This window comes from Phacochoerus africanus, chromosome 9 (genome assembly GCF_016906955.1).
Source record: "Phacochoerus africanus isolate WHEZ1 chromosome 9, ROS_Pafr_v1, whole genome shotgun sequence".
Classification (NCBI taxonomy): domain Eukaryota; kingdom Metazoa; phylum Chordata; class Mammalia; order Artiodactyla; family Suidae; genus Phacochoerus; species Phacochoerus africanus.
The window spans coordinates 24,552,517-24,575,212 of NC_062552.1; the positions used below are offsets into that span (position 1 = coordinate 24,552,517).

The 22,696-nt window shown below is 49.0% G+C and overlaps 3 protein-coding genes and 1 long non-coding RNA gene across 9 annotated transcripts; 2 read left to right on the top strand and 2 right to left on the bottom strand.

The window, feature by feature from the left end:
• Nucleotides 1-463: 463 nt before the first annotated feature.
• On the bottom strand, nt 464-3,706 carry LOC125136332 (BOLA class I histocompatibility antigen, alpha chain BL3-7-like). 2 transcript variants are annotated; one of them, XM_047797070.1, is made up of 8 exons: nt 3,559-3,706; nt 2,983-3,252; nt 2,533-2,808; nt 1,660-1,935; nt 1,431-1,541; nt 962-994; nt 776-845; nt 464-632 (listed from the first exon to the last, which is right to left on the bottom strand). In XM_047797070.1, the coding sequence occupies exons 1-8, from the start codon at nt 3,620-3,622 to the stop codon at nt 566-568; spliced, it is 1,167 nt and encodes a 388-aa protein (XP_047653026.1). In that variant the 5' UTR covers nt 3,623-3,706; the 3' UTR covers nt 464-565. The 2 variants fall into 2 exon arrangements, with proteins under 2 accessions (XP_047653026.1, XP_047653025.1); XM_047797069.1 differs by lacking the exons at nt 464-632; nt 776-845; nt 962-994; nt 3,559-3,706 and having other exon boundaries at nt 1,288-1,541; nt 2,983-3,552.
• Nucleotides 3,707-10,146: 6,440 nt separating this feature from the next.
• LOC125136335 (class I histocompatibility antigen, Gogo-C*0203 alpha chain) lies at nt 10,147-14,151 on the bottom strand. Of its 4 annotated transcripts, none has more exons than XR_007137158.1 (7): nt 13,993-14,151; nt 13,413-13,757; nt 12,893-13,168; nt 12,088-12,320; nt 11,509-11,610; nt 11,065-11,097; nt 10,147-10,414 (listed from the first exon to the last, which is right to left on the bottom strand). XR_007137158.1 is itself a non-coding variant. In XM_047797078.1 (7 exons), the coding sequence occupies exons 1-7, from the start codon at nt 14,063-14,065 to the stop codon at nt 10,410-10,412; spliced, it is 1,110 nt and encodes a 369-aa protein (XP_047653034.1). In that variant the 5' UTR covers nt 14,066-14,151; the 3' UTR covers nt 10,147-10,409. The 4 variants fall into 4 exon arrangements, 3 of the variants coding, with proteins under 3 accessions (XP_047653034.1, XP_047653035.1, XP_047653032.1); XM_047797078.1 differs by having other exon boundaries at nt 12,045-12,320; XM_047797076.1 differs by lacking the exon at nt 10,147-10,414 and having other exon boundaries at nt 10,773-11,097; nt 12,045-12,320.
• Nucleotides 13,754-21,372, top strand: LOC125136340 (uncharacterized). 2 transcript variants are annotated; one of them, XR_007137160.1, is made up of 4 exons: nt 13,754-14,118; nt 15,106-15,209; nt 15,997-16,150; nt 21,210-21,372. It is a non-coding gene; the product is annotated as an uncharacterized LOC125136340 (long non-coding RNA). The 2 variants fall into 2 exon arrangements; XR_007137159.1 differs by lacking the exon at nt 13,754-14,118 and having other exon boundaries at nt 14,868-15,209.
• A 19-nt stretch (nt 21,373-21,391) lies between these two features.
• MCCD1 (mitochondrial coiled-coil domain 1) lies at nt 21,392-22,696 on the top strand. The gene is made up of 2 exons (XM_047797085.1): nt 21,392-21,663; nt 22,189-22,696. Exons 1-2 carry the CDS (start codon nt 21,502-21,504, stop codon nt 22,387-22,389), a joined length of 363 nt encoding a protein of 120 aa, XP_047653041.1. The 5' UTR covers nt 21,392-21,501; the 3' UTR covers nt 22,390-22,696.

Below are 22,696 nucleotides of genomic sequence, written 5' to 3' on the forward strand. Positions count from 1 at the left end.
CAAGCCCCCAATTCAGTAATTTACAGATAATAAAACTATACATAGCTATATATATACATATAGTCTTATATAGTCATATGACAACTGATTATCTATAAATTGATGGCATTCTCTTTTTTTTTCCCCTCTTTTGGCCTCCCCGAGGCATGTGGGATTCCCGGGACAACGATCAGATCGGAGCTATGGTTGGGACCTTCATGGCTGCGTCAACACCAGATCCTTAACCCAGTGTGCCAGGCTGGGGATGGGAGTCGTGTCTTGGTGCTGCAGACCCACTGCTGATCCAGTTGCGCCATAGCCGGAACTCCTGACGGTTTCTTTCTTTCTTTCTTTCTTTTAGGGCTGCACCTGTGGCATATGGAAGTTCCCAGGCTAGGAGTCAAATCAGAGCTGTAGCTGCTGGCCTACACCACAGCTCACGGTAACGTTGGATCCTTAACCCACTGAGTGAGGCCAGGGATCAAACTTGCATCCTCACGGAAACCGTGTTGGGCTCTTAATCCACTGATCCTCAACTGGGACTCCTGAGATGACTTTTGAGAAGAAAAGTCGGAGGATCTTCAAGTCACAATGCCATGAGGGAGATGTTTGTTACTTGATCAGTCCGTCTTGTATAAGGCAGCTGTTTCCCACTATAGAAGAAAACAATCATGAACAAAGTCAGGTCAGTCACATAAGCGCTGACCTTCTGACAGCCCCCCACATGCTCAAATTGTTTCACTTAAAGAACCCCCATAACCCTGTTGTGTCCCCTCTACCCCAACCACTGTCCCACCTCAGGGCCTCCAGGGTCTCAGCTTTGAAAGGCATCGAACATACACCAGAGTTCTCGCTACGACTGCTCCCTGAAGTAGAACAGAAACAGGAACGGGTCAGTGGAGACCGAGGAGGAATGATGGAGTGGGTGAGCTCCCGCTACAATATCTCAAGGTTTTGGGGATCTCAGCCCATCTATACTTACTTTCAGCCTGATGGTATTTCCTTACTTTTCCACCTGTGAAAAGAAAAGATCCTGTGAGAGGCCAGGGAGGAAGCAGGGCCATGAGATCTTAAGGAACCCTCTAGTTCTCGTCCCCAGAATAGTTTCCAGAACTATGATCTCAGACCCAAGGCAAGATCAAGAAACGTGAGGAGTGCACATGTTTGGGGACTGGACCAACCGCCCTGCTAGAGGTCTGTCCTCAGCAGCAACCTTCCCCTCTGTTCTGAGACTGCTGCAAATCAGGTCTCTGTCACAAGATCCATCACAGTGATACATATGTCCTTCCCTTTCATAGATGCTTTACTAGAGAGTGTTGGCACTCAGGCCCAGACTGGGAAAGCACATGTGTGTGGAGGGGACATCCCAGGAACAAGGCAGAACAAATTTCCACCTGGGCTTGAAACCCCCCGTGAGACAAGGAGACTCAGATCCCCGCTCCCTTCCCTACCTGAGCGCTTCTTCCTCCAGATCACAACTCCAGCCACCACGGCTCCAGCGACCAGGACGAGAACCAGGCCAACAATGACGCCCACGATGGGGACGGGGGGCTGAGGAGGGTCTGGGAACAAAGGGCAAGGGGAGGGCCCTCCTCAGGCTGGAGTCCTGACCTTGCGGAAGTCTCCAGAAGGGCTTCTGCTGTGTCTGAGAAGAGGCTCCACCCCCAGGTCCCTCCTTACCCCATCTCAGGGTGAGGGGCTCCCGCAGGCCCTTGTGCTGCACATGGCAGGTGTAGCTCTGCTCCTCTCCAGGAGGCACCACCAGGGCCGCCCACTTCTGGAAGGTCCCATCCCCTGAGGGCCTGGTTTCCACAACCTCCACGTCCTGGCTCTGGTCCTGCCCCTCCTGCTGCCAAGTGAGGGAGATCTCCTTAGGGTAGAAGCCCAGGGCCCAGCACCTCAGGGTGATTTTATTGTCAGAGCTGGGGTGGCGGGTCACATGTGTCTTTGGAGGATCTGAGGAGAAAGTCAGGAAATTCTGAATCTTTGCATCCCCCTTCACATACAGACTCAGCACTCAGGTGACCATCCTGAGACTGGGGAGGACAACTGGGGTGGGGAAAGGGAGCACAAAACCCAGACACCAGCCTGGATGCTGGCATCTGGGATAATCTATTCTTTGGAAATTTCTGGAATCCATTGGATACCCTAGGGTAGGAGGCAGGTCTCAGAGGCAGAGAAAAGGAATTTCTGATCCTGATTTGGGGGAGACCCAGAGACTCAGAAAAGCTGGATCCTGATCTCAAACATTCTGGAGGTGGGGCTGAGAACAAGGCTTGAGAGAGTCCCTCAAGGTTCCCAGAGCTGCTGCCAGAATCAAAAGGTACAGCTGATGAGTTATGCTGAAGATGGTCTCCCCTCCATCTCCAGATAAACCTAGATCCTTTAATTGTCCACTGAGAAGGTACCCCGTCTGAATATTTGGATAGATGCCTCCGTGTCCTGATTCATAGGAGGGTCTGGATTTGGGCATCCATCCCATTTTCCACCCCTAGCAGAGATGCCAGTCCCGGCCTGAGGGGAGATCCGGGAGGCACCTGAGGCCCTTAGTACCTGACCACTGTAGCGTCTCCTTCCCGTTCGCCAGGTATCTGTGGAGCGACTGCACGCATGCCACTTCCAGGTAGGCTCTGCTCTGCTCTGCCACAGTTTCCTCCTCCCATTTGCGCCGAGTGATCTGAGCCGCCATGCCCACCGCGGTCCAGGAGCGCAGGTCCTCGTTCAGGACGATGTAATCGGCGCCGTCATAGGCGAACTGACTGTACCCGCGGAGGAGGCGCCCGTCCCGCGCAACATAGCATCCACAAAGCCACTGGTAGGTGTGAGACCCTGGCCAAGCCGCTGAAGTTAGACCCGCGCCTTTGCCTGGGGCCCCCAAGAGATCTATCAGCTGCGATCTGTCAGGGTCGAAGAGAACCGGAGCAAATCCCCCAGGGCAAATCCTGGAACTAGAGGCCGCCCTAGGCGGAGGATGGTCGTGACCTGGATCAGGGCGTCACTCACCGGCCTCGCTCTGGTTGTAGTAGCCGCGCAGGATATTCAGGCTCACTTGGAAATTCTGTGAGGTGTCCTTGTAGATGCGTGTGTTCCGATCGCAATACTCCGGGTCCTCCAGCTCCACCCACGGTGTCCGCGGCTCCTCCCTCGGATTTGGGGCATTGCTGTCGAACCGCACGAACTGCGTGTCGTCTACATAGCCGACGACGGAGAAGCGGGGATCCCGTCGACTGGGCCGGGACACGGCTGTGTAGAAATACCTCAGGGAGTGGGGACCTGGGGGCAAGGGGCGGGGGGTTGAGGCGCTGGACCCCGGGTCCGACGTGATGGGACCAGGAGCGGGGAGGGCACGAAGAGAGCATGAGACGGAAAAGGACAGCGTGAGACCCGAGTGAGTGAGAAGAGGGTGCGGAGACCAGGCAGGGACAGGGGAGGATAAGGATGGGGCGGGTCCGAGGGGCTGAGTGGCGGGATCTGGACCGGGGTTATGGAGACGCGCCTTCCCTGGGGGTCCTGTCCCCCAACCACGCTCTTCTCTCCCTCCCCCCCCCAAAGCCATTTATCTTCCCATCCCTCACTCACTCGCCCAGGGCTGGGTCAATACCAGGGTCCCGGAGAGCAGCAGGAGGAGGGCTCGGGGCCCCATGAACGCACCCTCGGGGTCAGGGGAGAAGCTGAATTGGTGGAAACTTTGTAATCAGAAATCCAATGGGAGAACCGGGGTCCTGTTGCGAGTGTTCCGGTAGGAGGGCCCCACTCAAGTCCTGAGAAAGAAAGTGAAACTGAGCAGGTGGAATCCCCAACCCTGAGCTTCCCGCCGCAGCAAACACCGCCTGCTGGGAGGTCCTGAGAGCTTTCCGTGATCCCGGTCCTCCCCTGTCGGGAGCGCTCTTTGTTACCTTGTCTTCCGGAGTCCAGGCCCAGGGGCTGCCGGAGGAAACCCAGAAGCTGTCCCTGGACTCATCTTGAAGGGAACCCCCACTCCAGGGGAACTTGGTATCAGGGAGCAGGGTCGCTTTGGGAATGGAGGTGGAGGGACATGGGTTTTGTCTTTCAACCTGGAGAAGTTGTGCCTGAAAAACACCAAACAGATGTTCCCCTAGAGACTACTTTCCTTTGTGTGTATTCACTGCAGCAGGGAACCCCCTCTTGATGACCCCCACATAGCAGGAATTTCATCTGTAAAAGTGACTTTGGTCCCTATGTATAGAAATATGTCTAAACAGCACTGCAGTGAGACTCACAAAGCTCCTAGCTTTTACTTTCCCAAGCAATATGTCAGTGACTCCTGCGGTGGTGTATTTTGAAAGTGTCTTCATTCCATGCCCTGAGTTTGTCTGAGTGAGTTGAAGGGAAGCAGAAAACACCACCCCAAAATATGCCATTTGGGCATGTTGATTATTTTGAACCGAAGTCACTTAAGAAACAGCAGTGCCAGAAGGACATTCTGAGCTTCCTTTGTCTCTTTGGGAGCAAGAAGTAAATCTTCCATATGCAAGGTACCCTCCCTGTTCCGGGAGGGTAGAAGGCATCCTTCACACCAGAGACAGGGAATTTAGGGCGAGATGATGTTTAAAAATCTTGTTACTTACAAATTTAATACCCCAAACCCAAACTTCTTTGCCTTGTCAGTTCTTCAAAAATAAACTGGGGTTTTTTTTTTGTTGTTGTTGTTGTTTTGTCTAAAAGGTATTAAAGCTGCCTGCTTTCGGTTGCTTGAGTCTCATATGTCAGTGAGGTCCTGTACATATGAAATTAAATTTGTTTTTCTCTTATCACTCTGCTTATGTCAGTTTAATCATTAGACCAGCCAAAGACCATAGAAGGGAAGAAAGGAAAGGTTTTCCTCCCCTACAGATCCTGGACAAGCTTCAATCCCCAGAAGCACAGTTTGTTACTGTGTATTCCAACTAGAAGGGTGGACAAACTTTAAACACCCCAAAGTTGCAAGTATTCGCTGCAGTCCAAATGCCCTTCATGGGGGTCCTGTTGTGGCGCTCTCGAAACGAATCTGACTAGTATCCATGAGGATGTGGGTTCGATCCCTGGCCTCGCTCAGTGGGCCGGGGATCCGGCGTTGCCATGAGCTGTGGTGTAGGCTGAAGACGCGGCTCGGATCCGACGTTGCTGTGACTGTGGCCTAGGCCAGCAGCTGCAGCTCTGATTAGACCCCTAGCCTGGGAACCTCCATATGCTTCGGGAGCGGCCCAAAAAATGGCAAAAAGACAAAAAAAAAAAAAGAAAGAAAACAAAGAAAATAAAAATAAAAGAAAGAGAATAGGAATTGGGACTGAGTACAGATAACAATTTCAAGGTGCAAGGGGATAAAACAGATTTGGAATACCTATAGAATCATAGAAACTTAAGAGAGCTTTGTTAGTTATCTATTGCTGTGTATCAAACTACTTCTAAAACCTAATGGCTCAAAACAACAAACATCCATTACCTTAGAGCGATAAAAGACAAAGCAAAGACAAGTAAAATGGAGCAGACGCTGGTGGGAGAAGTTGGATAAAAAGAAGGATTTTACGAGATGGAATCATAGGTCACTGGTACACAGATGAAAATGATTCTGTTAGTCGCAGTCCTCCAAGAAGCAAATGCCAAATTGAAAGTAAACTCACCAGAATTTTATTAAGCACCAGTCAGGGAATTCCCATTGTGGCACAGCAGAAATGAATCTGAAGAGTATCCATGAAGACATGGGTTTGATCCCTGGCCTCACTCAGTGGGTTAAGGGTCCAGCGTTGCTGTGAGCTGTGGTGTAGGCCAGTAGCTGTAGCTCCAGTTCAACCCCTAGTCTGGGAATTTCCATATGCCGAGCGTGCGGCCCTAAAAAACAACAACAAAAAAAAAACAAAACCAAAAACACCTGTCAGAGATGTTATGGAGAGGGAGCCAGAAAGATGAGCAAACCAGCAGACTGAGATGCAAGTCTGACCCCTAGCGGTGGACAGGAGAGAAGGTTCGTTGGACTACCCTAGATAAGCAGGTGATTGAGGTTGAGCAAGGCTATAGGAGAGTCCTCGAGCGGTAATTGGCCATCAGAGGAGCCCTTTGTCTCCTGGAGATGAGCCTGCCTTAGGGTCCCAGCTGTAGCCGGTTACTGTCAGGAAACAGCCCCGGTGAAGCAGGGCCTCTGCACAAATGCTGCCATGGTTTTAGAGCACAGGAGCACCGGCCCTGCCCCTTCCCTGGGAGTGTGACCTGAACCTTTATGAGTGATGGGTCTGGGCCTCTGGAAATCAAGCCCTTCTGTTATTGGACTTAAATATATCCCAACCAAAAAAATTTTTCCCCTTTTTTTGGCTGCCCCTACAGCACATGGACTTCCTAGGCCAGGGATCAGATCAAGCCACAGTTTCAACCTACATTGAAATGTCGAAACGCCAGATCCTTAACCCACTGTTCTAAGCCAGGGACGAAGCCTGTATCCCAGACTCCCAATTGCACCACAGTGGGAACTTCTCAACCAATTGTTTTTTTGTTTTTGCTTTTTAGGGCCGTATGTGGAGGTTCCCAGGCTAGGGGTCCAATTGGAGCTGTAGCTGCTGGCCTACACTATAGTCACAGGAAATGTAAACTCCCCCAGTGGGTGATTGGAAGAATGGTGAGGGAGGGTCATACCTGCTTCCACACCTTGGTCCTGGACCCACCTCATCTTCCTACTGAGAATATAGCACTATATGAAAGTCTCTGATTCAATAAACACACTGCTTCCTGAAAGATGTAACCACATCACAAGAGCTTTCCTCAAAACTGGAGTTTCAGTTGAACCTTCAGAAGACCTGGCCGGCATGCTGTGTGGCCGACAGCCCCTGGATGATGCAGGTGGTGATGTGATCTGTGGATTTCGTGGTCCATCCTGCACTTCCTTCTGTGAACTGGGTCCCCTGGTCAGATAATCTGTTAAGAGCAATTCCAAGTCTGTGCATCAGGAATTTCTGTGGGCACCAGAGCATGGTGCTGGATGAAGTTCTAAGGACAGGAAAAGAAGATCTGTGCATGAAATAGGTGTCGGTGGCAGAGTGGCTTGGATCCTGCATGGCTGTGGGGTAGGAAGGCAGCTACAGCTCCAATTGGACCCCTAGCCTGGGAACTTCCATATCCTGGGGGTGTGGCCCTAAAAAGACAATAAATAAATAAATAAATAAATAAATAAATAAATAAATAAATAAATAAAATGCTACTTCCATATTAAAAAAAAAAGGGTTCATGGATAGGAATTGGAACTCTGAGTTGTCATCATGCTGTAATTATACTCAAGATTCTGCCTATGAAACACGAATTCATTGGAATGCTGCTGCCCAAAAGTCCTTTCTACAATGACAGAAATGTTGTAGATATGTACTGTTGATTATGGTAGCTACTGGGCACATGTGATTTTTGAGCACTGGAAATAAGGCTAGTGGGATGAAGGAGCTGAATTTTAAATTTTATTTCACTTTAGTTGATTTAAATTTAAATAGTTGCACACGGACAGGACAGCATTAGAAAAATGAATCGGAGAGTCTGCCATTGCTTTCTTCGCCCCCACCCCACCAAGGCATGCAGAATTTCCTGGGCCAGGGATCTAACCCGCACTGCAAACTGACAAGGGCTTAATCTTCAAAATATACCAAGTCATACACCTCAACAACAACAACAACAAACGACCCAATTGAAAAGTGGGCAGAAGTCCTAAATAGACATTTCTCCAAAGAAGACATACGGATGGCCAGTAGGCACATGAAAAATTGCTCAACATCACTAATTAGCAGAGAAATACCACCTCACACGAGTCAGTATGGCCATCATTAATAAGCCTTCAAATAACAAATGCTGGAGAGGGTGTAGAGAGAAGGGAACCCTCCTACACTGTTGGTGAAAATATAAATTCAGGATTTCCCATCGTGACGCAGTGGAAATTAATCTGACTAGGAACCATGAGGTTGCAGGTTCGATTCCTGGCCTCCCTCAGTGGGTTAAGGATCCAGCATTGCTGTGAGTTGTGGTGTAGGTCGCAGATGCAGCTTGCAGCTGGCATTGCTGTGGTTGTGGCGTAGGCCAGCAGCTGCAGCTCACATTTGACCCCTAGCCTGGGAACCTCCATGTGCTGTGGGTGTAGTTCTAAAAAGCGAAAAAAAAAAAGCTAAATATAGAACTACCATATGATCCAGCAATCCCACTCCTAGCCACATATCTGGACAAAACTACAATTTAAAAATATACATGCTGGGAGTTCCCGTTGTGGCTCAGTGGTTAACGAATCTGACTAGGAACCATGAGGTTGTGGGTTTGATCCCTGGCCTTGCTCAGTGGGTTAAGGATCCAGCGTTGCTGTGAGCTGTGGCCCAGGTCGCAGATTCGGCTCGGATCCCGCGTTGCTGTGGCTCTGTTGTAGGCCGGCAGCTACAGCTCCAATTTGACCCCTAGCCTGGGAACCTCCATGTGCTGTGGGAGCAGCCCAATAAAATGGCAAAAAGACCAAAAAAAAAAAAAAAAAGATACATGCGGAGTTCCTGTTGTGGCACAGTGATTAATGAATCCGACTAGGAACCATGAGGTTTTGGGATTGATCCCTGGCCTTGCTCAGTGGGTTAAGGATCCCGAGTTGCTGTGGCTATGGTATAGGCTGGTGGCTATAGCTCTGATTAGACCCCTAGCCTGGGAGGCTCCATATGCTGCGGGAAGTGGCCCTAGAAAAGGCAAAAAGACAAAAAATAAAAATAAATTTAAAAAATAAAAGATACATGGATCTCTACACTCATAGCAGCAATGTTCACAATAGCCAAGACTTGGAAACAACCTAAATGTCCATCAGCAGATGAATGGATTAAGATGTAGGACATACACACAATGGAATACTACTCAGCCATGAAAAAGAAAAATAATGCCATTTGCAACAACATGGATGCAACTAGAGATTCTCATACTAAGTGAAGTAAGTCAGATAGAGAAAAACAAATACCATATGATATCACTTATACGTGGAATCTAAAATGTGGCACAAATGAATCTATCTACAGAACAGAAACAGACTCACAGACATGGAGAACAGACTTCTTGTTGTCAAGGGGGAGGGGGTGGGAGTGGAATGGACTAAGAGTTTGGGGTTAATAGGTACAAACTATTACATTTAGAATGGATAAACAATGAGGCCCTACTGTATAGCACAGGGAACTATATCCAAACTCCTGTGATAGAACATGATGGATGATAAATATGAAAAAAAGTATGTGTGTGTATATATATATATATATCTGGGTTACTTTGCTGTACAGTGATTGCTGTACAGAGATTGACACAACACATAAATCAACTATACTTTAATAAATTTTTTTAATTAAAAAAAAAACACGGTGCTATAGGTGCGACCCAAACCACAGCAGCGACAATACCAGATCCTGAACTGCTAGGCCACCAGGGAACTCCTGAAGAGGTATTTTATAGTTTGTCAGGCTACTATATCTATCTATCTATCTATCTATCTATCTATCTATCTATCTATCTATCTATCTATATACATTTTTTTTTTCCTTTTTAGGGCCGCACCTGCAGCATATGGAAGTTCCTGGGCTAGGGGCTGAATCACAGCTGCAGTTGCTGACCTACACCACAGCCACAGCAATGCCAGATCCAAGCCGCATCTGTGACCTATGCTGCAGCTTATAGCAATGCAAGATTCTCAAACCACTGAGTGAGGCCAGGGATTGAACTCATATCCTCATGGGTACTAATTGGGTTCTTAACCCGCTAAGCCACAACGAGAACTCCTTAAAATTATTTACATCATCTAAATTTTAAACCTAGCAATACCTAAGAGAATGGAAAGACAAGCCACAGAGACTAGGAGAAAAATGTCTGCAAATAACAGAGAAATCACTATTATCCAAAATATACAAAGAATTTAAAATTCAACAATAAGAGGAGTTCCCGCTATGGTGCAGTGGATTAAGGATCCAGCATTTTGGCAGCTGTGGTGCAGGTCACAGCTGCAGCTCAAATTTGATCCCTGGCCCAGGAACTTGCATATGCCATGGGATGTGGCTTAGAAAAAAAAAAAAAAAAAGAAAAAGTAAAAAACATAAAAGTTACAAGGACTTTATCAACCTAATATACGATCTCAAATAGCAACAGTTAAATTAGGAATCACCCAGCCACTTTCAAAACATGCTTTTCAAAGTGATATTATTTTTCACACAGCTTTATTGAAGTAACATTGATATACAAAGAACTGCCCACAGCTGAGATATACCCTACATGCAAACACACAATGCTATAGGGGGACTGGGGGCCGTGCTGGGCAGGGATGGGTTAACCTCGGCACTTCCTCACATGAAACTACAGCAAGGCAGACACATTCAGAAGCCCTCTAGGAAAACAGAAGGCCGGGTTCTGAAGTCACAGCTTAGGGGCATGAACAAATCTTTCTTCACTCAGTCCCACACAAGTCAGCCTGTAGGAGAAAACAATCAAGAATAAATTCAGGGAGTTCCCGTCGTGGCACAGCGGAAATGAATCCGACTAGGAACCATGAGGTTGCAGGTTTGATCCCTGGCCTCGCTCAACAGGTTGTGGATCCGGCGTTGCCATGAGCTGCGGTGTAGGTTGCAGACGCTGGGCTCGGATCCCGCCTTGCTGTGGCTGTGGTATAGGCTGGCAGCTGCAGCTCCAATTAGACCCCTAGCCTGGGAACCTCCACATGCCGTGGGTGGGGCCCTAAAAAGACGGGAAAAAAAAAAAAAAAAGGAAGAAATTCACGTCAGTCAGTGTCTTGCATTCTGAACAAACTTCCACTCTCAAAATTGTTCAAATCCAGAGAGTCCCCATAACCCAACCCTTCTCTCTCTTCAGGGCCTCCAGAGCCTCACTTTTGGAAGCCATGAGAAAAAATATAAAGACAACAACAAAAAAAGAAGCCATGAGAGATATGTTAGAGCCCTGGATCCTGTCTGCCTGGAGTAGAATAGTAAAGAACTGTGTAAGGGCCCATAGGAAGTGAGGCTAAAGGAAATACTATGGGCTAGGTGAGCCCCCCTAGTGGGCTCCATCAACACTCACTCTCTCAAGGGTCTCGCCCTCGCCCCTATATGCCTCCATACTTACTTGCAGCCTGAACATAGTTCCCTCTATTTCCACCTGTAGGAGAAAAACATCATGTGAGAAGCTGGAGGGTGGGGCGCAGGGCCTATAGGAAGACCCTGGTCCTGGACCCTAGGGAAGTTTCCAGAACTGGGAATGCAGAACCAGTGCAGGATTGGGAAACCCAAGGAAAGAGACTGTGAGAGAATTATACTAAGCGCCTCCTGGAGGTGTGGCCTTAGCTGCTGGAAATCAGATCACCATTACCAGAATCATCAAGGGAAAAAATGTTCCTCTTTTACCCATGTTCTTTTCAAAAGAGTGTTAGCAAAAAGGGACTTTTTCCAGACTGGGAAAGTACGTGCATGTAGATGTTGCCTCCCAGTCCTGAGGCAAGATATTGGACATCTTCTGCCTTGAAACCCCTCCAGTGGCATAAGAAAACTCAGCTTTCACATCTTCCCTTACCTGAGTTCCTCTTTCTCCAGATCACAGTTCCAAGCACAGTGACCACAAGCACACTCACAGCAATGCAAATCATGATGAGGTTGAGGGACAGAGGAGGTGGCTCTGGGAACAGAAGGGAAGGTGAAGGCCCCTGACCACCCAGTCTAAGCTCTGACCCCCCTGAAGGTCTACAGAAGGGCTCCTGCTCTCTCTCTGTTTTCTTTCCTTCTTTTCCTTTTTTTTAAAGGGCCTCACCCGTGGCATATGGAGGTTCCCAGGCTAGGGGGTCAAATCAGAGCTACAGCTGCCAGCCTAGACCACAGCCACAACAACAGGTTCCAGTGGTCTTAATGTCAAGCCCATTTTTTCTCCCCTTCAGGTTGCGACCTACACCACAGCTCACAGCAATGCTGGATCCTTAACCCTCTGAGCAAGGCCAGGGATTGAATCTTCCACCTCATGGTTCCTAGTCAGATTGGTTCCCACTGTGCCATGATGGGAACTCCCTGTTCTCGGTTTTCTGAGAACAAAATCCACCCCCTCATCTCCCTCCTTACTCCATCTCAGGGTGAGGGGCTCCTGCAGGCCCTCGTGCTGCACCTGGCAGGTGTAGCTCTGCTCCTCTCCAGAAGGCACCACCAGGGCCGCCCACTTCTGGAAGGTCCCATCCCCTGAAGGCCTGGTCTCCACGAGCTCCATGTCCTGGGTCTGGTCCTCCCCGTCACGCTGCCAGGTCAGGGAGATCTCCTTAGGGTAGAAGCCCAGGGCCCAGCATCTTAGAGTGACTTTATTGTCATAGAAGGGGTGGCGGGTCACATGAGTCTTTGGAGGAACTGAGGAGAAAGGTGAGAAAATTTAGGAACTTTGCATTAACTCTCATGGGCCCCATGAAGGGGCAACTCCTGTGACCACTCTGAGACTGGAAGGAACAACCAGGGTTGGGGGAGGGAATGCAAAACCCAGACACCAGCCTGGACTCCAGGATACGGGATAATTTCCTATGCCTTAGAAAGTTCTAGAAACAGGGCAAGACAGCTGAGGCTCCAGGGCTCTCTGTGGGACAACACAGACTTCTGGTCCTGACCTAAGTGGAAGACCAGTGACTCAAAAAACCTGGAGTCAGATTGCCAGTGAATTTGGGCATGGGGCAGAGAAGGTCTGAGAAGGTAAGTCAGTAAGGCTTCGGCCATGGCCAAAGAAATCCGCTAATAAATTATTTCAGAGATCTCCTCCGCATCCAGAGACAGAATCCTTTAATTGTTCTGAGGTCCTCTGATAGAGGATCTGAAAACCACAGGTTCCAGTGGTCTTAATGTCAAGCCCATTTTTTCTCCCCTTCAGGTTGGGCCAGCTGGAGGTAGAGCCCCAGCGTGAAGTGAGATCTGGGAGGGCCCAAAGTCTCTACCTGCGCGCTGCAGCACGTCCTTCCCCTTCTCGAGGTACTTGCGGAGCCACTCCACACACTCGATCTCCAAGTATGCCCGATACTGTTCAGCTACTCCCTCCGCCTCCCACTTGCGCCGGATGATCTGAGCCACTGTACTGATCGCGGTCCAGGAGCGCAGGTCTTCATTCAGAACGATGTAATCGTCGCCATCGTAGGAGAACTGCTCGTACCCTCGAAGGATGCGCCCGTCGGATCCCACGTCGCAGCCGGACACCCAAAGAAAGCTGTGCGACTCTGCCCCGCTCCCGCGGTTAGCTCCGCCCACCTAACCCGCCCCCTGCACGACCTCACCCACCTAGCCTAGTTCCGCTCCAGCCCCACGCTGTGATTGGTCAGAGACCGTTCTTCTATATTGAAAACAAAATCCGAGTGAATCCTAGCGGGCTCTTCCCAGACGAAAGGGCCTGACCTCGGGGTGAATCTTGGACCCAGAAACTCAGGGAGACCCCGGCTCGTGTAAGGGGGTGCAGGAACTTACCCGACTGGCTATGGTTGTGGTTGCCAATGATCACCCGCAGGTTCGATCTTGAAGCCTTCGAATGTTCTTTGGCTATATCAGTCTGACGATCCCAATATTCCCGCCCCTCCTGCTCCATCCACTGCGCCCGAGGCTCCACCCTTGGATTCGCGGCATCGCTGCTGAACCGTACGAACTGCGTGTCGTCCAAGAAACCGACAGAGCTGTAAAGGTCACTACCGTGGCCGGGCCGGGATACCAAAATATGGAGGTATCTTAGCGAGTGGGATCCTATAACAGGGAGGGGCTGAGGCCGGGTCTGACCCTTCTCCAGACGCGGGTCCCTGGGTCCGTGGTGAAGGTGGCCTGGAGGGGAGAAGGAGGTGAGAGAGTAAGTGAGACGGAAAAGGGGCACTAGTGAAAGGAGAGGGTTTGAGGCTCGGAACGGACAGGCTGAGGGTCAGGACGCTGCGGGACCGGGGTGTTGGCTGTGGCCCGGGATCGACAGAAACACATCTTCCCCGGGGGGTCCTTCGCCCCAGCCAGTTGGTCCCCTCGCTCCTCCCTCGCAAAAGCCATTTTCTCTGGACCCCGCACTCACCTGCCCAGGTCTCGGTCAGGGCCAGGGACCCCGAGAGCACCAGCAGGAGGGTTCGAGGCTCCGTGACCTGCATCCTCCCCGTCTGTGGCGGATCTGAGTTTGGCTGGTCTGAGAACTTCCTAACAGGTATCCGCGGAGAGCTGATTGGCTTCTTTAGAAACCAATGGGATTACGATCTGGGGTAGTATCACGTGTGTCCAGGAAAAAGAACAAGACGCAGGTTAGCGAAGTGAAACGCTGGGGAGGTGGAGAATCCCCAATGCTTGGCTTCCCCCACCCGGACTCCTTGCTGGGGACCTGAGACCCTGAGAGCCACGCTCTTCCTGGGCACCTGGGACGTTGCCCTGACCCCTCTCCTCTTAAAACAAGAGAGAGCTATTTGATATATAGTTTCCCTGAATCCTGGCCCAGGGGCTGTTTGAGAAAACCAAGGAGAAACCCCCAGGCTGGGCTCAGCCTCTTTGCCTTCCCTTCCTGGGTTCCCTCTCCCTGACCTGTACTCCTACTCCTTAACCCTCCCCCTGGGCTTTACTAGAAAAAAACAAACTTTCAAGGTATATGATGCCAGATAATGAGCCGGCTTTAGGAAACTTGGTGAAGAAACAATAGTTCCTCTTTAAAACCGGGGCAGTTGTGCCTGGGGTACCACATAGAGATTCCTATAGGATCAGTTTCCGTTTTTTTATTATTATTATCATTTTTGCTTTTTAGGGCCACACCCGCGGAATATGGAGGTTCCCAGGTTAGGAATCGCAGCTTTAGTCACTGGCCTACGCCACAGCCACAGCAACATCTGATCTGAGCCGCGTCTGCGAACTACACCACAACTCAGGGCAACACTGGATCCTTAACCCACTGAGAGAGGTCAAGGATCAAACGTGCAATCTCATCATTCACTAGTCGGATTTGTTTCCTCTGCACCACATGGGAATTCCTTTCCTGTTAACCATGATCCTAATAACCCTGAATGACTGGGAATCTAATCTGTAAAAGCAGCAGTTTTACCCTTCACCTATGTGTCTAAACACCCCTGTAATAACCAAAGTTCATAACTTCACTTTCCCAAACTGTGACTCTAAGTTTTTATGTTTTAAAATTACCTTCATTCCATAGCCCTGAGTTTTTCTGTGGGAGTGCCAGATGTATGCTCAGTACAAAGAAGCACTGAGCACATTTGTTCCTGCATAAGATCTGTGCCTGAGCTTTAATTTACAAAGGTAATTAAGTGATGATGGGAGAGACTAAAGCCATTGAAAGATTTTTTTATTACATTTCCTGAATGGGGTGTGGGGGGTGGACCACGCAGGGCCACATAAGGAAGCACCAAGGTTGGTCAGGAGGCAGAGGTGAGAGAGAAAGCATGACTCAGAACTTTCAGTTTTCCTCCAGAAAAGCAAAGTAAGGATGAGGAAACACAGGATTGGCTGGTTGGTATAATGGCATTGGTGGGGTCTGGGAGATAGGGCTTGGCTCTGGGTGTCTGCTAGCTGACCCGCGATAATTAGGATAATTAGGGCAGGGGGATAATGCCTCTTGGAGTATAAGACCTGATAGGAAAGGTGGTTCCAAATACAAGCTCTGGCTTGTCTAGTTAGCAAAGGGAAAGAGCTGCTCCTGGACAAGACTTTTGCTAAGAATTGGTCAGCCCTTGGAAGCGTGTCTCCCCCCGGTTATCCAGGCCACAGAAGCCAGAACATCAAGCATACAGAAAATATAATTTAAACATTATATTTCAACCAGAGTGTACAAACTTATTTATTTTTAGGGCTGCACCCAAGGCACATGGAAGTTCCTCAGGGTAGATGATCAGGGGTAGGATTGTTGGATTATATGGTGTATGTAATATAACCACACCTGGTATCAATAATTTGATTTTCAAAGTGCTTGTGTCAATTTAAACTTTTACCAGGGATATTTATCCATTCACCTTGTTTTTGTGATTGTTCAAGAGGAAGGGTGTTCAGTAGAAGGGGAAGAAAAATAAATGTTGAAACCCATTTCTAGGGGTGAACATTGCTTCCTGGATGCATCACCCAGGCATATTTTTCTCACTCAAAAAGAAGAAGAAGAAGAAAGGAAAGAAATAAGCTAGGGATGAGGGAAAGAAAGCCAACAGACAAAAAGAAATAAAAGAACAACAGGACAAGAATTGGAAAAAGTAAGTATAAACAACAATCTTTTTTTTTTTTGGAGCTGCACCCAAGGCATGTGAAAGTTCCCAGGCTAGGGGTTAAATTGGAGCTGCAGCTGCCAGCCTACCCCACAGCCACAGCCACAGCAACTCAGGATCTGAGCCATATCTGAAACCTACAGTGAAGCTCAGGGCAATGACGCCTAACACCTAGTTAAAAGTGTTAATCTACGATAACCTAGATAACACTTTTATGGTACAAGAAATAAAACCAATTTAGATGATATCTAGAGAACAATAGAAACATAAAGGATATTTATTTATTTATTTATTTTGCATTTTCTTGAGCCTCTCCTGCGGCATATGGAGGTTCCCAGGTTAGGGGTCTAACCGGAGCTGTAGCCGTTGGCCTACACCACAGCCACAAGCAATGCCGGATCTGAGCCGTGTCTGTAACCTACACCACAGCTCATGTCAACGCCTGATCCTTAACCCACTGAGCAAGGCCAGGGATCAAACCTGCAACCTCATGGTTCCTAGTTGGATTCGTTAACCACTGTGCCACGCCAGGAACTCCACTTTAGTTTTGTTGTATAGAAAATTACCTTAAAACTTAGCACCCTGGAGTTTCTGTCGTGGCTCACCAGTAATGAACCCAACTAGTATCCTTGAGGGTGCAGGTTCGATCCTTGGCCCTGCTCAGTTGGTTAAGGATCCAGCATCGCCAAGAGCTTCGCTGTAGGTCGCAGATGTGGCTCAGATACCAAGTTGCTGTGGCTGTGGTGTAGAGCGGCAGATGCAGCTCTGATTTGACCCCTAGCCCAGGAACTTCCATATGCTGCAGGTGCAGCCCTAAAAAGAAAAAAAAAAAAAACTTAGTGTCTTAAAGCAACAAATATCATTAGCTCGAAGAGATACTAAATTTTAGACATGCCAAGAAGCAGATGCTAGTGGGAGAAGTTGGATAAAGAAGAGGATTTTACAAGATGCAATAATTAATAATAGGTCATTGATACACAAATGAAAATGACTTTGTTACTCCACGTGCTCCAAGAAGCAGCTGTCAAGATGTGATTAAACTCACCAATATCTTAGGTGAAATACTTGTCAGAGGATATGAAGAGGGAGGCAGAAAGTGCTGGGAGAGCCAGCAGACTCAGATGCCAAGTCTGACCCCTAGCAATGCACAGGAGGGAAGTTTCGTTGAACTATCCTAGATCACCAGGCAATGAAGCGAAGCTGAGTAAGGCCATGGAGTATCTCCTATCACCAACAAACTGGGTGCCCCAATGTGATTTTTTTCTTTTTCTTTTTGCTTTTTAGGGCCGCACCCGCAGCATATGGTGGTTCCCATGCTAGGGGCTGAACCAGAGCTATAGCTGCCAGCCTACACTACAGCCACAGCCGCAGGGGATCGGAGCCACATCTGTGACCTACACTACAACTCACTGAGTAAGGCCAGGGATCGAGTCTGCACCCTCACGGATGTTAGTTGGATTCATTTCCACTTTGCCACAGCAGGAACTCCCCAATGTGATTTTTTTGTTTTGGTTTTTGGGGGCCGAAACTGTGGCATATGGAGGTTCCCAGGCTAGGGGTCTAAATCGGAGCTACAGCTGCCAGTCCACGCCACAGCAAAGCCAGATCTGAGCTGCATCTGCAACCTACACCACAGTGCACAGCAACGCCAGACCCTTAACCCACTGAGTGAGGCTAGGGATCGAACCCACAACCTCTTGTTTCCTAGTAGGATTCATTTCCGCTGTGCCGCAATGGGAATTCCCAATGTGATTTTTTAATTGAAGTATAGTTGATGTACAATATTATATAAAGTTCAGGTGTCCAACAATGATTCACATTTTTAAGGTTATATTTATAATTATTATAAAATGTTGGCTATATGCCCTGTTATACAATAAATACATCCTTGTAGACTACTTCCTTTGTGCATAGTAGTTTGTACCTCCTAATCCCCTCCCATTATCTTGCCCCTCCCCCTTTCCCTCTCCCCACTGTTAAGCACTAGTTTTTCTTTCTTTCTTTTTGGCCATGGCTGCAGCACATGGAAGTTCCCAAGCTAGGATCAAATCCATGCCTGCGCCATAGCAGTGACAACCACTAGATCGACAGGTAACTCCAGTCTGTTTGTTCTTTGTTACATTCACTAGTGTTTTATTTTTCTGATTCCACATATGTAATATCATACAGATATTTCTCTGACTTATTTTACTAGAGCATAATACCTTCCAAGTCAATCCATGTTGCTGCAAATGGCAAATTTTCATTTTTATGGCTGAGTAGTATTCCGTGTGTGTGTGTATCTCACATATTCTTTATCCTTTTTTTTTTTTTTTTTCCATTTCTTGGGCCACTTCCGCGGCATATGGAGGTTCCCAGGCTAGGGGTCGAATCAGAGATGCAGCTGCCGGTCTACACCAGAGCCACAGCAACTCGGGATCCGAGCCGCATCTGTAACCTACCCCACAGCTCACGGCAATGCCGGATCCTTAACCCACTGAGCAAGGCCAGGGATCAAATCCCCAACCTCATGAGTTTCTAGTCGGATTCGTTAACCACTGAGCCACGAAGGGAACTCCCCTTCATTTGTTGATGGACACTTAGGTTGTCTCCATATCTTGGCAATTGTAAATAACGATGTTATGAACAATGGGATGTGTGTGTATCTTTTCTTTTCTTTTTTTGTCTTTTTTTTTAGCTATTTCTTGGGCCGCTCCTGAGGCATATGGAGGTTCCCAGGCTAGGGGTCAAATCAGAGCTGTAGCCACCGGCCTACACCAGAGCCACAGCAACGCGGGATCCGAGCCACATCTGCGACCTACACCACAGCTCACAGCAATGCTGGATCCTTAACCCACTGAGCAAGGGCAGGGACCGAACCCGAAACCTCATGGTTCCTAGTCGGATTCATTAACCACTGGACCATGACGGGAACTCCTGTATCTTTTCTAATTAGTATTTTTGGTTTTTTTTTTCCGATATATACCCAGGAGTGAAATTGCTGAGTCATACTTTTAGGACTTTTTTGAGAAAACTCCATACTGTTTTCTACAGAAGCTACACCAATTTACAATCCCATCAAAAGTGCACCAGGGCCCTAAAAAAAAAAAAAAAAAAAGGGAATTTCTGTCATGGTGCAGCAGAAGCAAATCTGACTAGGAACCGTGAGATTGCAGGTTCGATCCCTGGCCTTGCTCCGTGGGTTTAAGGATCTGGCGTTGCTGTGAGCTGTGGTGTAGGTCACAGAAGCAGCTTGGATCCTGCATTGCCGTGGCTATGGCGTAGGCCGGTCTGATTGGACCCCTAGCCTGGGAACCTCCATTTGCCTCGGGTGCGGCCCTAAAAGACAAAAGACAAAAAAAAAAAAAGTGTACAAGGGCCCTTTTCTCCATATCTTCTCCAACACTTATTTGTGTCCTTTTTGATGACAGTTATTCTTACAAGTATTAAGTGATATCTCATTTTTGTTTTAATTTGCACTAGAGATGATTAACGATGCTGAACATTTTTTCATGTGCATTCTTAGCCATCTGTATGTCTTCTTTGGAAAAATGTCTGCTCAGGTTTTTTTTGTTTTTTGTTTGTCTTTTTAGAGCCACACCTGTGGCATATGGAGGTTCCCAGGCTAGGGGGTCTAATCAGAGCTGTAGCCTCCGGCCTATGCCACAGCCACAGCAATGCAGGATCCAAGCCGTTTCTGTGACCTACACCACAGCTCACAGCAACACCAGATCCTTAACTCGCTGAACAAGGCCAGGGAGGAACCCGCAATTCCATGGTTCCTAGTCAGATTCATTTCCACGGTGCCATGACGGGAACTCCCTCCTATTTTAATAGTTACTAATTTTGCTTTTAATTTATAAATGTGGTTAGTTTTACGTCAGTGTTCCTTGCGGGTTGTTTAACCTCATACTAGGTAGGTTCCCGTATCTGTAACAACAGTAGTTTAGCCCTCTTATGTATCAATAATTAAGACTTTAAGCCGTGCACACACTGTACTTCAAAAATGATCCATGCATAACCCTATTCCTGAGACACGAAAGAAATCTCCAAAACTGAAAAGTGGGAACCTGCCAGCTAAGGGGGAACATAAGGTCTTTGACCTCATCTAAAGTTGGAAGCCTGAGGAGTTCCCACCATGGTGCAGCAGAAATGAATCCGACTAGGAACCATGAGATTGCAGGTTCGATCCCTGGCCTTGCTCAGTGGGTTAAGGATCCAGTGTTGCCATGAGCTGTGGTGTAGGTGGCAGCTATGGCTCTGATTCGACCCCTATTCTGGAAACTTCCATATGCTGTGGGTGCAGCCCTAAAAAAGCAAAAAATAAAAATAAAAAAATAAAGTTGAAGGCCTCCTCACCCCACCCCCAAGTGTAAGAACGACTGATCTCCAGGAAGCTCTCCCTCTCTGGTTCCCAGACCCCCACCACCACACACCACAACAGAGGCCATCTTGCCTCACAATTCAGTGATGTCCTGGTACCGAGGCACCTGGCAGCTGTCCCCCCTCCAGCAACCTTGCTTTCTGAGGCATGCTTTTTCTCAGATCCTACCTTTTCCCTGATGATCACAGCTGAAACCATCCTCCCGCTTCTGAACCTCTGCCCATGGCCTCAACAGGACATTTTAGCACTCATGGGGGAAGTCCAAAATGTATCCACAGGGCTCCCACACCGGAGGCGAACAGGGCTTCTGTTCTGGTGCAGATCAGATGGGAGGGCTCACCAGTTCAACCTACACCAGTGTCCAATGTACAGTGCCCAGGCTTACCAGAGAAGGCACCCCACTCCCCACAATATGCAAGGCACGCCAGGGACAGGGAAGAATGTCACTCTGGGGCAGCAAGAGGAGAAAAGGGAAATAGGAGAATCAATATTTGAGCCAGGTCAATTGGTACAAGCTTTCCAGTCTGGCAGACCTGGGCGTGAGTCCTCCAGGCTTTTCCACCAACCAGCTGTGGAGCCTCGAGCACATCCGCCCCCGAGCTGGTCCCCACCCATGTTCAGCTGAATGAAATTTTCTGAGCATTTCCTCATCTGCCAACCAGTAATGTAATTCCTACCTTGCAGAATGGAGAGGACCAAGTGAGAAAACACAGTGCCGAGAAAAAGACGCAAGACGTGGTTGGCCGGGCACCAGAGTTTTAAAGCAAGTTCTGCCTAACCTGGCAGGGAAATTTTCACATCAGGGAACACAAGTTCCTGGACTCTGTCTGGGGCCAGGTTAGGAGGCGGGTGGGTGGGTGGGTGCAGCAGAGCAGGGCAGGGGCAGGGCCAGGCACTGAAGCGAGGCCACAGCCCGGAGGGAACCAGTTCCTTGGTGGCCTTTGGGTGGCTCAGACAGCTCCCTGCCTCACCCGCCATGGTCCTCCCTCTGCCCTGGCTCTCCCGATGTTGCTGCCGTGGTCTCCTGCCATTCTGGCCCCCAGTACTCCAGGGTACCTGGAGGTGCTGCTCCCAGGGTTCCAAGGCAAACAGAGAAGAGACTAGCTCCGACGGCCTTGGGAAGATGTCACCCTCCAGGGTAAGTGGCACCAAGAACGAGGGTGTAGCGCAGGGAGCGCAAATTCATACTGGGGGGGCGGGCAGGGAACCGCACCGTGTACCACAAGCCAGCTAAAAGCAGGGGACCCCTACCTATGGAGCTGTGTCCAGCCCCCACCCTCAGTTCCCCATCACCCTCCCTGCCCCCACCCCACTCCACTCCAGGCGCCCTCTACCTGCACCCCTCCCTCCCTGCACAGTCCAAGAAGTCCTTGAACAGGAACTTCCCCTCATTTAACAGTTAATTATTTCTCAGGGGGGTTGGGACAGCCAGTCCTCCCCTTCCCATCACATAAGACGTCCAGTTACAGCCCAGTTACAGCTGTGAGCTCTCATTTCCCTCCCAAGCCTACGCTTAAAACAGGAAGCTACCTTGGCTTTGCAGTACAGATGACCTTAAACTAATGGTGCTGGAAAAACAAGAGCAGGGCTGAATTCCTGACTTCCAGGTGGCCCCAGCCCCCTGCCCCGGCTGATGCTCCCTCCCTAATGCCCCCTCTCCCAGGAGCCCGAGCCCCGCCCCACAGCTGAGCTGACCCAAGCTGAGGAATTGCTGGAGCAGCAGCTGGAGCTGTACCAGGCCCTGCTGGATGGGCAAGAGGGGGCCTGGGAAGCTCAGGCCCTGGTGCTCAAGATCCAGAAGCTGAAGGAACAGATGAGAAGACACAGAGAGAGCCTGGGAGAAGATGCCCAAGCTTCCCACTAGTTCCAACTTCAACACTCTCCAATACTGGAAACACTGTGCCCACCCCCTCCAGCCCTTCAATCAAACATCCCAGCCTCTCCTAGTCCACTAAGAAAACCGAATAAACCACTACAAAGGGCCAGAAGTTGGAAGATAGGGAGGAAGAACCGTGGTACAGCCTTTTAATCACACACCCCATTTGCCCCCTCCCACTGACCTTGGCCCAAAAGCAGAGTATACTGTCCCTGCAGGAATTTACTTTGGATTGTGCCCTAAAACAATCTCACCCCAAATCCAATAAAGGGACGGAGCGCTTACAGATACCACA

Bases quoted from the DNA above. Each gene is read 5' to 3' on its own strand.
- LOC125136332 (XM_047797069.1), bottom strand. From the start codon at position 3,535: ATGGCTTTGGGGGGGGGAGGGAGAGAAGAGCGTGGTTGGGGGACAGGA. The intron at 2,809-2,982 runs GTGAGTGACGCC...CGGCTTGGCCAG, and splicing joins CTACAACCAGAGCGAGGCCG to GGTCTCACACCTACCAGTGG. The intron at 1,542-1,659 runs GTAAGGAGGGAC...CTTTGTTCCCAG, and splicing joins GCCCCTCACCCTGAGATGGG to ACCCTCCTCAGCCCCCCGTC.
- LOC125136335 (XM_047797076.1), bottom strand. From the start codon at position 14,065: ATGCAGGTCACGGAGCCTCGAACCCTCCTGCTGGTGCTCTCGGGGTCC. The intron at 13,758-13,992 runs GTGAGTGCGGGG...TCTCCCCTCCAG, and splicing joins CCTGACCGAGACCTGGGCAG to GCCACCTTCACCACGGACCC. The intron at 11,611-12,044 runs GTAAGGAGGGAG...TTCTGTTCCCAG, and splicing joins GCCCCTCACCCTGAGATGGA to AGCCACCTCCTCTGTCCCTC.
- MCCD1 (XM_047797085.1), top strand. From the start codon at position 21,502: ATGGTCCTCCCTCTGCCCTGGCTCTCCCGATGTTGCTGCCGTGGTCTC. The intron at 21,664-22,188 runs GTAAGTGGCACC...CCCCTCTCCCAG, and splicing joins GGAAGATGTCACCCTCCAGG to GAGCCCGAGCCCCGCCCCAC.